Raw genomic sequence first — 12,284 nt, forward strand, 5'->3', positions numbered from 1 at the left:
ACCTTTATCTATCAATATTGTTGAAATGAAGATCAAATAGCTGTATGTTGAAATATGTTGAAAAAGTCAAAACTTTACATGGGGTGTACTTACTTTTTCACGTGACTGACTATAGTTAGTTACCACTGCCCCCGAGGCTGGAAGGAGGTTATATTTTTACTCCTGTCTTTCTGTGTTTGTTTGTCTGTCTGTGTGAGATTTCTCTAGTTATGGATGGATTCTGATGAAATTTAATGGACAGGTTGGGTATGTGACATGGATGAATTATTCGATTTTGGTGAAGAACTGTATACGAATACTAGAATTTTAACTGATTCTTCACCTTTGAGAGATAGGGCCAAAAACGATAGTATATAACACGGTCTCAAATACTTATGGATGGATTTGGTTGAAATTTGGTGGACAGGTTGGGCGTGTGACAAGGAAGAATTGATTAGATTTTGGTGAAGTTCCGAATCCAGATACGAGAAGTAAAAAAAATTAAAAGTGATTCTTCACCATTGAGAGATGGCGCCAAAAATGACATGTAGCATGATATTTCAAAACGTTGACGAGTTATGACAAAACTTAGTGGATTAGTTGGTTAGGTGACGAGAACAAGCCGATTCGATTTTGTTTAAGGTCGGGGTCCAAATCCGGCCTATAAATGGTATACAAAACATAAACTGTTCAGCCTGGCCGAGGTACCGAGTGCCGTTCTAGTTTTGTGATTTCTCATTAGGTAGCTCATTGTTCCTCTGCAGCGCATCCAACCCCCAAGCTACACATGTTTTTTATACCTCTGCCCCGAAGGTGGCTGGAGGCATTATGTTTTCAGGTTGTCTGTACGTCCGTCTGTCCGTACGGGCTAAACCTCGTTTTTCTCAGCAACCACATGTCCAATTGAGACGAAACTTTCAGGGTAAGAGTGACACCCATGCAGAATGTTTTATGATAATTGTGACGTCATAGGTCACGTGGTATGGCAGCCACCTTGGATTAAACGCAACTAATTAAAAAATTATTTCTCGGAAACCGCTAAATGCAAAAATTTGAAATTTGGCACATTGTCAAGTACTTCCAATCGGGAACAAAAGCATGATAATGATGACATCATAGATGAAGTGGTATACCTGTCAAAAATGTTTTAATCCAATTCCTTATCCTAAAAATCTGAAATTGCATGCACATGATCTATGACCCATTTGTATTGAAATATTAAATTTATGACATCATAGGTCACATGGTTTGGCAGCCATATTGTATTTAACCTAAAACCTTAAAAAAGCATCTTCTTTGAAACCACCAAATCGATTGACTCAAAACTTTACATGTCATTGACACGGCATGGCGATTAAAATATGATCAAGAAAACATCTTTGGTCACATGGTGTGACAGCGATATTGGATTGAAGGAAAATATTAAATAATTATATCTCTGAAACCGCTTACCCCATCGATGTGAATTTTTACAAATATCATCTCGCACCATTGCTGCATATAGTTTGAAAATGATGTCGTAGGTCACGTGGTTTGGCAGCCATCTTGGATAGAAAAATGAACCTTATCCGATCAACATGAAACTTCACAAACGTGATCCCCCACCCATACATATGCAGAGTGCACATTTTCAAGGTTATATGTCACGTGGTGTGGCGTCCATATTAGCTTGAAAGCCGATAACTTTAAAAAATCCCTTCTCTGAAACTGCTTCATCTGTCGATGTGAAACCTGTCATGGCTGGTGAAACTGTGATACAGTACTTGAAAACAGCTGAAGGGATATAAATCAAACTTGTTTATTTTTTAGGACAGTGAACGAGAGCATCTACCCATTGTGGGACTATGCGGAGGCATATTGGTGACAGTCACATTGCTCTAGTCTACAATTTAATGGTTAAAAAGCCAAGTTCCAAAATTTCAACTTGTGATTATATTGTCTCATGAGATGTTTTCTTGCAAGTATGACTGATTATTATTGACGGACTCTATAGTTTCAAGTGACAGTCAGTTTTCCCCATCCGTGAAGAAACAGTCCTGCCCCTGCAAAACTCAGTGTAGATAAGTATAATCCATTTTCCTGTCTTTTCCAACTGGTGTCTTAACTTCCTTCCCAGTGATTTGGTGCCTTTTCTGACACCATTGGAATAGAAGTTAGGTTTTTGACTGGAAGGATTTTTATGCCTCAGTTGACGAAGTTGCCGGAGGCATTATGTTTTCAGGTTGACTGTCCGGCTGTCCGTCTGTCCGTGATAGGTTTTCGTTACCGCGATAACTTGAGAACGGCTGAAGGGATCTTCGTCAATCTTGGTGCATGTACAGTCGTGGCTAAAAATATTGGTCACCCTTGCACTTTTTGTCCCCCGTCGTACCGCGGAGCGAAAGGGGGACTATGATTTTCCCCTCCATCCGTGTGTCCGTCCGTCCGTCCGTCCGTCCGTGCGTGCGGGCGTGCGTGCGTAAGCGAAGGACCTAATTCTAATTTGGTGTGTGGGTGCAACCCACGTCAAAATCCAAGATGGCCACCGCCATGCATGTCTGACGCCATGAATGTCTGAACCTTGTGAGCGGAATATCTTGAAAAATAAGCGAAGTACCAACTTCTAATCTGGTGTGTGGGTGTATCTCGGCATAAGGAAGAACGCTATTGAAAATTGGGTCGCCACGTCAAAATCCAAGATGGCCACCGCCATGTATGTCTGAACCTTGTGAGCGGAATATTTTGAAAAATAAGCAAAGTACCAACTTCTAATCTGTGGGTGTATCTCGGCATAAGGAAGAACGCTATTAATAGAGGAAATGAGGCTGAAAAATTCATTTTGAAAATTATTTCATGTTAAAAGCAGGCATCCACTGGAAACAGGTAGGGAATGGGGTGGTGCATCGGGGGAGGGTGGATGCCAGCTGAGATTTTTTCGAAAAGGGTCTTTTTTAACCCTTTTTCTGCTAAATCAGTATTTCTGAAGTGTTGAAAAAAAGAAGAGATGTTTGTAACAATATCCCATTTATTTGCCCAGCCATTTTACTCTACATGGGGTTTTTATACATCATTTTGTTGCTGATGATATTGCCTACAAAATGCATCTCAGTATTTAAATATATATATATAATTAAGGGGTTACCATGGTTACAGTGGGGGTCAAAGGTCAACCTATGGCAAAAATATATAATTTTCTCACACTTTCTAATAGATAGACAAAATGCCATATAAAACTACATTTACTGGTTCTAATTGCTTTTATTTATCAACCCTCACATAGAAGAGCAGTTTTTAGTGAGGGAAGATTGATGTAATACCCCTCTGTGGGCAATTAGTGAAGGGTGAAAATTAACCTTTTCTTCAAAAATACATAGAAATTGTGAAAAAAACCTCTGTTTTGTATTTACCGGTACATGGAATTGTTAAGTGTGATGTTATAGCATACAGTATGCATTGGAAAATGTCTCCAAACCACCATGGTCAAGATTCCTAGTATTGTTTGGTTTAAGACTTTATTTATTCTGTTTGCCAACAACCTACGGATAACATAGTTTGAACCGGGGCTCCGACTACCTACACATCTTCATCATCATCCTGTGAATTGGTGCATGATCCCCTACAAGTGCAAGCACTAATGCAGGTCTTTTGTCCTGCACGGAAACAGCCGCATCTTTTACCACAACCAGATGTGCAAAAGCAGCTCACAAGCTCCTTGCAAGCTTTTGGAAGAGGGCTCAGGGTCATCAAATTGGGAACGAGGTTTCCACTACTATCATTCTTCCATCCACTGGTTGTTGGATCAGGCAGATCTTGCACTGGGCTTAGTGACTCCTTCCAGACAAGGCATTGGTAGTTTGCTCGACGAATATGCATTTCCAGTGCATCCTTGGAGGGGGGAAGAGCATCAAGCGAACGCTTTCCTTGAAGGAACATTTCTCGGCGAACTTGATCAGTTGCCGTAAGAGGGGTGGTTTTTAGGTACAGTTTGCACACAAACTTCTCAGCGTCTTGGATCAATTGGTCACTGATGTTTTTAGACCCCATCTTCTGGAGGCATGCTGACTCTTCAGTGAACACTTTCAACGCAGTCTTCTTCCCTATACCATCGAACTGGCTGACTGTGTCACAACCTGTTAATGCATGGAATGCAATAATTGTCTGAATTTGGTCTTCTGGTAGTGAGATCTGGTGGATGGGGATGAAGGGACGTTTGGATTTCAATCCTGAACTGAACCACACCTCTGGAGATAGGTGATCTCGCAGGCCCAGTGCCACAACCAGGACATCTGTGTCTCGGCATTGAAGGACACATCTCTGGTAGCCCTGTAGTGTCGCATCCCTGGCATGCAGGATGATCCTGGTGTCCGCCTCTTCATGGTTTGCATTCATGGAGTTGGTGCTCCTGCCGGTAGAAATCCATACCCTCATCAAATCCTCAAACCCGCCGGCAACAACTAATTCATATGTTGGCTGTAGCTCCTTCTCTGCCATCTCTATGAGAGATCCGGAAAGAAATGCTGCCAAGTCGGCCTTGTTGGCAGAGAGGCTGAGGAATGAGTTGAAGTTGGAGGGGAGCTTCACGTCCTTTGAACTGATGACACGTCTGATTGGGTGGGTTTTGCCGGCTCTTTTTTCCCTTGTGCCAGACTTGATGGAGACCTCCTGATACCGATCGAACACAACATCAACCCTGGAGTACATGGGACCAAAGCGGTTTAAGACACTGGTACAGAATACATTGCTCAGATCTCCAAAAGTCTCTGATTTCTCAGGCTTGCCAATTGCTTGTATCAGTGCAGGGCCGTCAATGATCAAACAGGTTTTGCTGTACTCTTGGGAAGGTTTTTTGACACTTATATGTCCTTGGTCAGCATTTCTTGAAGCTGGGACTTGTCGGTAGAATGGAGTTTCCCATTGGTGTCTGCTAGTGCACGTGGGACTGATGAAAGCTCATGCCTCATGATGTTATTCAGGTCTACATCTCTCCCTCCCTGTGCTGCCACAAACAGTCTTTGGATTAGATTCCTGTCAGCTTTGATCTCTTTCTGTTTGCCAGCTCCACTTGGTTGAATGCTTACTTTGTACATCCTGCTTATTGATGGTGTTTTGTTCCTAGATAATGTAGCATGAAAGTCTGTTGACTTCTCAATAAGGCGAGTGGAGACAAATGTTTCAACTAGGGATGCTCCTGTTTCACCAGCCTTGAGGACTTCTTCTTTGATGGAGTCTCAAACAATACTAGGAATCTTGACCATGGTGGTTTGGAGACATTTTCCAATGCATACTGTATGCTATAACATCACACTTAACAATTCCATGTGCCGGTAAATACAAAACAGAGGTTTTTTTTCACAATTTCTATGTATTTTTGAAGAAAAGGTTAATTTTCACCCTTCACGAATTGCCCACAGAGGGGTATTACATCAATCTTCCCTCACTAAAAACTGCTCTTCTATGTGAGGATTGATAAATAAAAGCAATTAGAACCAGTAAATTTAGTTTTATATGGCATTTTGCCTATCTATTAGAAAGTGTGAGAAAATTATATTTTTTTGCCATAGGTTGACCTTTGACCCCCCACTGTAACCATAGTAACCCCTTAATTATATATATATATATTTTTAAATACTGAGATGCATTTTGTAGGCAATATCATCAGCAACAAAATGATGTATAAAAACCCCATGTCGAGTAAAATGGCTGGGCAAATAAATGGGATATTGTTACAAACATCTCTTCTCTTTTTCAACACTTCGGAAATACTGATTTAGCAAAAAAGGGGTTAAAATGACCCTTTTCGGGAAAATCTCAGCTGGCACCCACCCTTTCCCAATGCACCACCCCATGCCCTAACTCTTCCCACTGGATGCCTGCTTTTAACATGAAATGATTTTCAAATCAATTTCTAAGCCACTTTTTCACTTTCGTTTCCTCTACTATATTGAAAATTGTCACCACGTCAAAATCCAAGATGGCCTCCACCATATATAAGTCTGAACCTTGTGAGTGAAATTTCTTGAAAACTAAACGAACTACTAACTTCTAATCTGGTGTGTGGGTGTATCGAGGCATAAGGAAGAACGCAATTGAAAATTGGGTCGCCACGTCAAAATCCAAGATGGCCGCCTTGCGTCTTCCACTTTGTCAACTCACATCACTTCACCGACGGGGGACCTAGGCGTAACGCTTGTTCCACACAGAAATCCTAAAACAATATTATTGGCCCGGACAATATTATTGGTACCTTTTAGAAGTTGTTAGAAATAGATTTCAAGCAGGTGATTCTCCTTTACTTTGTTATTGAACTCACATATGGTGAGGTGCAGGTGCCTGCAATATAAAAATCACTCATTCAACCAGTTTGAATAGAGAAAAGGAGTCATTCTGCTGTTTTGTGACACTGTGTGTACCGCAATGAGCATGGAGAAAAGAAAGAAAATAAAACCAGAGAATTGTCTGAGGAGGTCAGACACAAGATTGTAGCCAAGCATAGACAATCTCAAGGCAACAAGGCCATCTCCAGAGACCTTGATGTTCCTGTGTCAACCGTACACAATGTTATCAGGAAGTTTAAGGCCCATGGCACTGCAGCCAACCTCCCTGGACGTGGGCGCAAGAGAAAACTTGATCGTAGATTGCAGCGCAGGTTTTTTGGAATGGTGGAGAAAGCACCTCGATCAACAGCCAAACAGATTCAAGCTGGCCTTCAGACACAAGGTACGACAGTTTCAACTTGCACCATCAATGAAAGGAGACCCACCAGGACCCCACTTCTGCTGAAAGAGAGACACAAGAAAGCCTGACTGGAGTTTGCCAAAACACACCTGAACAAGCCAAAATCCTTCTGGGAGAATGTCCTGTGGACAGGTGAGACCAAATTAGAGCTTTTGTGTAAAGCACATCATCTCTATGTTTACAGAAAACAAAGTGAAGCCTTCAAAGAAAAGAACACCTTCCCTACAGTCAAACATGGAGGAGGTTCAGTGATGTTTTGGGGTCGCTGTGCTTTCTCTGGCACTGGGTGCCTTGAATGTGTGCATGGCATCCTGAAATCAGGAGATTATCAAGGCATTTTGGAGCACAATGTTCAACCCAGTGTCAGAAAGCTGGGTCTCCGTCAAAGGTCATGGGTCTTGCAGCAGGGCAATGACCCCAAACACACTTTAAAAATCACTCCAGATGTAAACCCCATTGAACACCTGTGGGGAGATCTGAAAACAGCAGTTGGGAGAAGGCGCCCTTCAAATCTTGGAGAACTGGAGCAGTTTGCACAAGAAGAGTGGGCCAAACTGACAGTAGAGAGGTGTAGGAAGCTCATTCATGGCTATAGGAAGCACTTGACTTCAGTTATTTTGTCCAAATGCTGTGCTACCAAATATTAAGTCTGGGGTGTCAAGAATTTTGTCAATGCCATTTCTATATATTTTCTGATTTAAAAGGATATATTAAGTTCCAATTCAAAAAACAAAGGTTCTGTAATATTAACAATGAAATAAACAATTGTGGAGGCAAAATATTTTTGTGAATTTCAACTTATTTTTAGGGAAAATTGTGAGTTATTTGAAAAAAGTGCAAGGGTGCCAATATTTTTGGCCACAACTGTATGTATAATAAGGTAAAGATGAACTTCTATTTTGAGGTCATGCTCGGTAAAAATCCTGTTACCGTGATAACTTGTGAACCATTGATGGGATTATGTCCAAATTTGGTGCAGTTACGTAGAATGATGTAAAGATGAACTGATGACATTTTGGGGTCAAGAGGTCAAAGTCTGTAATATGTCTGTAACTTGAGAACGGCTGAAGTGATCTAATTCAAACTTGGTACAGGTATGTATAATGATGTAAAGATTAACTAATTATATTTTGGGGTCCCAAGGTCAAAGGTCATGTCAGGTAAAAATGTGATAACTTGTCAACAGCTGAAGAGATTTAAATTAAAACTTGGTACAGATATGTATAATGATGTAAACATGAACTGATTAAATTTTGGGGTCAAGAGGTCAAAGGCCAAAGTCTCTAATATGTCTGTAACTTGAGAACGGCTGAAGTGATCTAATTCAAACTTGGTACAAGTATGTATAATGATGTAAAGATTAACTAATTATATTTTGGGGTCCCAAGGCCAAAAGCCAAAGGTCAAAGGTCATGTCAGGTAAAAATGTGATAACTTGTCAACAGCTGAAGGGATTTAAATTATAACTTGGTACAGATATGTATAATGATGTAAACATGAACTGATTAAATTTTGGGGTCAAGATGTCAAAGGTCGTAGGTCATGCCAGGTATAAGTATTATAATGTCCATCTTATAGGACATTATTATGATATCCATCTTGGTACAAGTATTATAATGATGTAATAGTGTGGGCGGAGGCATATCGGTCGAAGTCGTAACGTTGAAGAGTGTGGTTCTAGTTCCATTTGATTCATTTGTACACTACTTTTCACATTGGCAAAAATAATGATAACACCCAGATAAAAATGAAACTCACTCGAAGAAACATTGCTGTTTGTCGTTCATTTGCATGCATCCCTTGATATGATGCAATGGTAAAGGCCACTTTTCTTTTAAAACGTAATAAAAAAATTTTCAGTTGTCGTAGTCTGTTGAGTTCTCAACTTGGTAATTTATTTTACTTGTGCGAGCAAAATTGCTCTCCAAGAAAATAAATAAAATGAAAATGAAGTTGTGCCTAAACTCGAACCATGTCACTCTTTTGTTTCCGTTTCATGCACGCTATGGTGAGGTGACCCCATATGTCCACCGAGCTTGGTATATCTCATGACATTTTGACTTGTAGTTCCCTTTGAGTGTGAGTGCACACCTCTTGAGAAGGGACTATTTGAGAGCCGCTCTGCAGTTCATTGTTGTCCCATTGCAGAAAGCACCCGCAATCCTGCTCTTGGCGTGGTGAACCGCTACTCGGCGTTGCAAAACCAGACCTCACCGGTCTCAGTGGAGACCAACGAGAGAAGGCCCATTTCGCGGTAAATGAACGGTCGCTCGACCATGTCAATCTGTCATCGAGTTTCGTGTTTATATTGATTTACTTTGCATGTATGCTGGTCAACTTTGCACGGGAAATTGCAATCGGCTCTGTCTTGTCTGTCTGTCAGTCACGCTATCTCCTAAACGGTTGTGCAGAAATTCACCAAACTTGATAGTTATGATCACCACATGGCAAGAAGTGTGAGTGCAGTGTCATTTTGGCTACGCCCCCTGGGGTGGTTTCAAAAGGTCAAATACCAAAAAATTCAATTACGGGCACATTTTAAAACATTTTCCAAATGAAACTGTATATGCAATCAACATTGGGAGACGCATAAAATATGTAATAAGTTTTTGGATATGAACCCCAGTCCATGCCCCCAGGAGGGTCACTGGTCAAAATGGGGAAAAAAATGTTCCTCAAAATGTATTGGCTCGTTCCGGGCGGAACTTTTTTGCCATTTTTCAACTTTGCTCTATGTGCGAAGTGTGGAGATTTGTAATGTTGTGCCATCGACTTCGCTCTAGTTTGGAATATTGTTGATGTACATTGGAAATCAGCACAAAGCTTTATATTATTGTTTTCTTTACAGGACCCATTTGGTGCCAACCACTCACTGTTTTTTAATTTCTTTATTTCAGTACAGTACTATACTTCTAAGTTAGCCACCATTGATTACACAAATAATTAATGAGTCAAAAGCTTTTTTGCTGCATGAAAAATTCAGTTTGTTCTTGGCCATCAGATCTCTCTGACTGTTGTCCTTCCTCTTTTAAAATAAACCCATGGGATGGTGTAGTGGTGACATCACCATGTTAAGATTCCAGTTGGTTTGTTGCCTGCACAGTGGGTTGGTGAAGCAAATTTAACACTAGCTTTTTGTTTGCCTGGAAAAGGCGATCTAAGGGGCTATAAAACACGCTTGTTCAACCCGACAGCGGTCTGCTACAGGTCATTGTGCTCCACCACCATTGTTTTTGCGACTTTTGGCCAAGAGTAAAGTAGTCGAGGCAGGAAAATGACTGCCTTGGCCTCGTGGCCAGTTCAAACACATTTTGTATAACTTGGATAATTTGTAGTTATTGACAAATAACGTTATTAACATTTGTAATTATTTACTTGGATAATTTTATGTAACTTAGAGATAATTTTATATGGAGCTAACCCCATTGAAAATTTATTTCACCTTCATGAAGGCCATAGCACAATCCTTATTCAATTACAGTAAATTTATTTAAAGTCTTGGAATTGATAAGGTAAAGGACATCTTGTAGACCGACTGTGCGTGTTCTTCTTCCCCTTTTTTGTATGGTCCTTGTGAACACGTGAATTTCTGGGGATTTGAATATTATTAGTAATTGTGAAATTAGGGATCTGATGAAAATGGGAGCTAAATATAGGGAGGCAGTAACTCAACCTTGGAGCTGCATTAGGTCTTCAATTGTAGATTCTGTCTCTAATTTTATTAACAGAATGTGCACCAAGTTTAAGTTGTCTGTAAACAGTTTCAATCCATGGTTCAACAGAGTTGTGGAAGTCCTGGAAAATAGGATTAAGTTTTTTACTAGTCGGGGCTTGCTTTCACTGGGTCGGTCTAAACCAGTGTTTAACAAGCGGAGTGTTCGTAAAGATATTCATGATCTCCATGATAGGTACGTCATCGCTCCAGCGGATAAGGCTGCTAATAATTTTGGTGTAGTTTGTAAAAAGTTTTATGTGGAGGTTTTATTAATAGAGTGAGGCATCGATACGGTTACTTTCACTGGTATAGGAAATAGCACATATTATGTTCCTTGTCATAAGTCGCTCCAGGATATTATCTCCGATCATCAGGAAGTTTTAGTTAATAATTTCAGTATTAAATGTAAAGAGGTCAATCTTTGTATTCCTCGGCTTTACTGGATCCCAAAGCTTCATAAGAACCCATACAGCTGGTACCAGGTACCAACTATAGGTTTATAGCTGGTGCCAGGCAATGTACCACCAAACAGTTATCGCTTGGAGTTAACTCAGGCTTACAAGTTGTTGGGGAACTGTTCAGGAAATATTGTTTAGCAATTGAGTAGAATTCTGGTGTTAACACTTTCTGAAGCATTAATTCTACTTTGGTGTTCTTGGGTTGGATTAGGTGCCTCAATATCAAGTCAGTTGAGGTTTTTGATTTTTCAACTTTATATACGGAATTTGGATTTCGCACTAGTAAGGGATTCACTCTTCAAAGTAATTGACAAGGTTTTTAGCTCTTTTAATAAGCTTTTATGTGTCAGGTTTGACAGAACATTCTTTTCGAAAAATAAATACAGTACTCAAGTTTTCATTGTTTTGATAAGCAGAAGTTTAAGGATGCTGCTAATTTTATTTTGTTTAATACTTTTGTGTCTTTTTGTGGAATGTTTCAACAGGTTAAGGGTATTCCCATGGTTGGGAATTGCAGCCCCCTATGAGTGGACATTTTTCTTATTTTCTGTGAATTTTCATTTATGCAAAAACTGATGAAGGAGAAAATATTCGGACTACCTAAAATATTGTCTCATACATGTCGTTACATAGATGATATTTGTGTGGTTAACTATAACTTTTTTGATGATATTGTTGCAGATCTCCCGAAGCCCGTTCCCGTTACAAAGGGGGGGGGGGTTAAACCCCTTTTTTCCCCCTTGGTCTTCGGGTCCGCGAGGCCGAATCGCCACTTCCGGGCAAACGTGAAAAAGGGTATCGGGACAAATTCGCACGTACCTTTAACCCACGCTGCCACGAAAGCGGGGATCGAACCTCGCACAAGCCACGCTTAATCGAGTACGCCCAAGCGGGATGCGTATCACGTGACTCGGGCTGTTACTTTTATGGAACCCCCTTTCGAGCGGTTCTATTCGTACCATGTGAAGCCAATGGATGGAAGGGACAGGAACGGTCAAATCAGAGGAATAACAGAATTTATTATTATTTACAAGGATCAGGATGAAGGAAAGGGGACACAGAGCAGATGCTTAGCAATGTTAACTTATGTGCCCAGACGAAGGGCCCACTCACTCACACGGGGAAAAGAAGAGAAGAATGTTCGCGCGCCAAGCGCGCTTCGCCGTCGGTCGCTCCGGGGCAGCTCGCCCGGCCCGGCTCTCCGATGTTCACGGCACGTATGCAGGCGAAGGCAGGTAGGAGGAAATCGCGCGTCTGTGGCCCAGCACGGGTCAGCCTCTCGAGCGCGCGATTAATACAGCGCAGAGCGCAAAGCACGGGGAAAGTTCGTGTACAATAGGCAATTCAATTCGCTCGTTCTGCAGCTCCACTCGCGTTCTCAAGCTCAACCCAACTCACTCTCACAGGGAACTGTAACT

General features: G+C 41.1%; 1 protein-coding gene across 5 annotated transcripts in view; it reads left to right on the forward strand.

Annotated features, from left to right (window-relative positions):
* LOC137425734 (uncharacterized) overlaps positions 1-12,284 on the forward strand; it is a 331,211-nt gene that overhangs the window by 274,706 nt on the left and 44,221 nt on the right. For all 5 annotated transcript variants that reach the window (XM_078775548.1, XM_078775550.1, XM_078775549.1 and 2 more), the window contains one exon: positions 8,842-8,947. In XM_078775548.1, coding sequence (XP_078631674.1) covers positions 8,842-8,947 — 106 coding nt within the window. The remainder of the gene's footprint in view (positions 1-8,841; positions 8,948-12,284) is intronic.

Source organism: Myxine glutinosa, chromosome 4 (genome assembly GCF_964187855.1).
Source record: "Myxine glutinosa chromosome 4, kmMyxGlut1.1, whole genome shotgun sequence".
In the NCBI taxonomy this organism is placed as follows: domain Eukaryota; kingdom Metazoa; phylum Chordata; class Myxini; order Myxiniformes; family Myxinidae; genus Myxine; species Myxine glutinosa.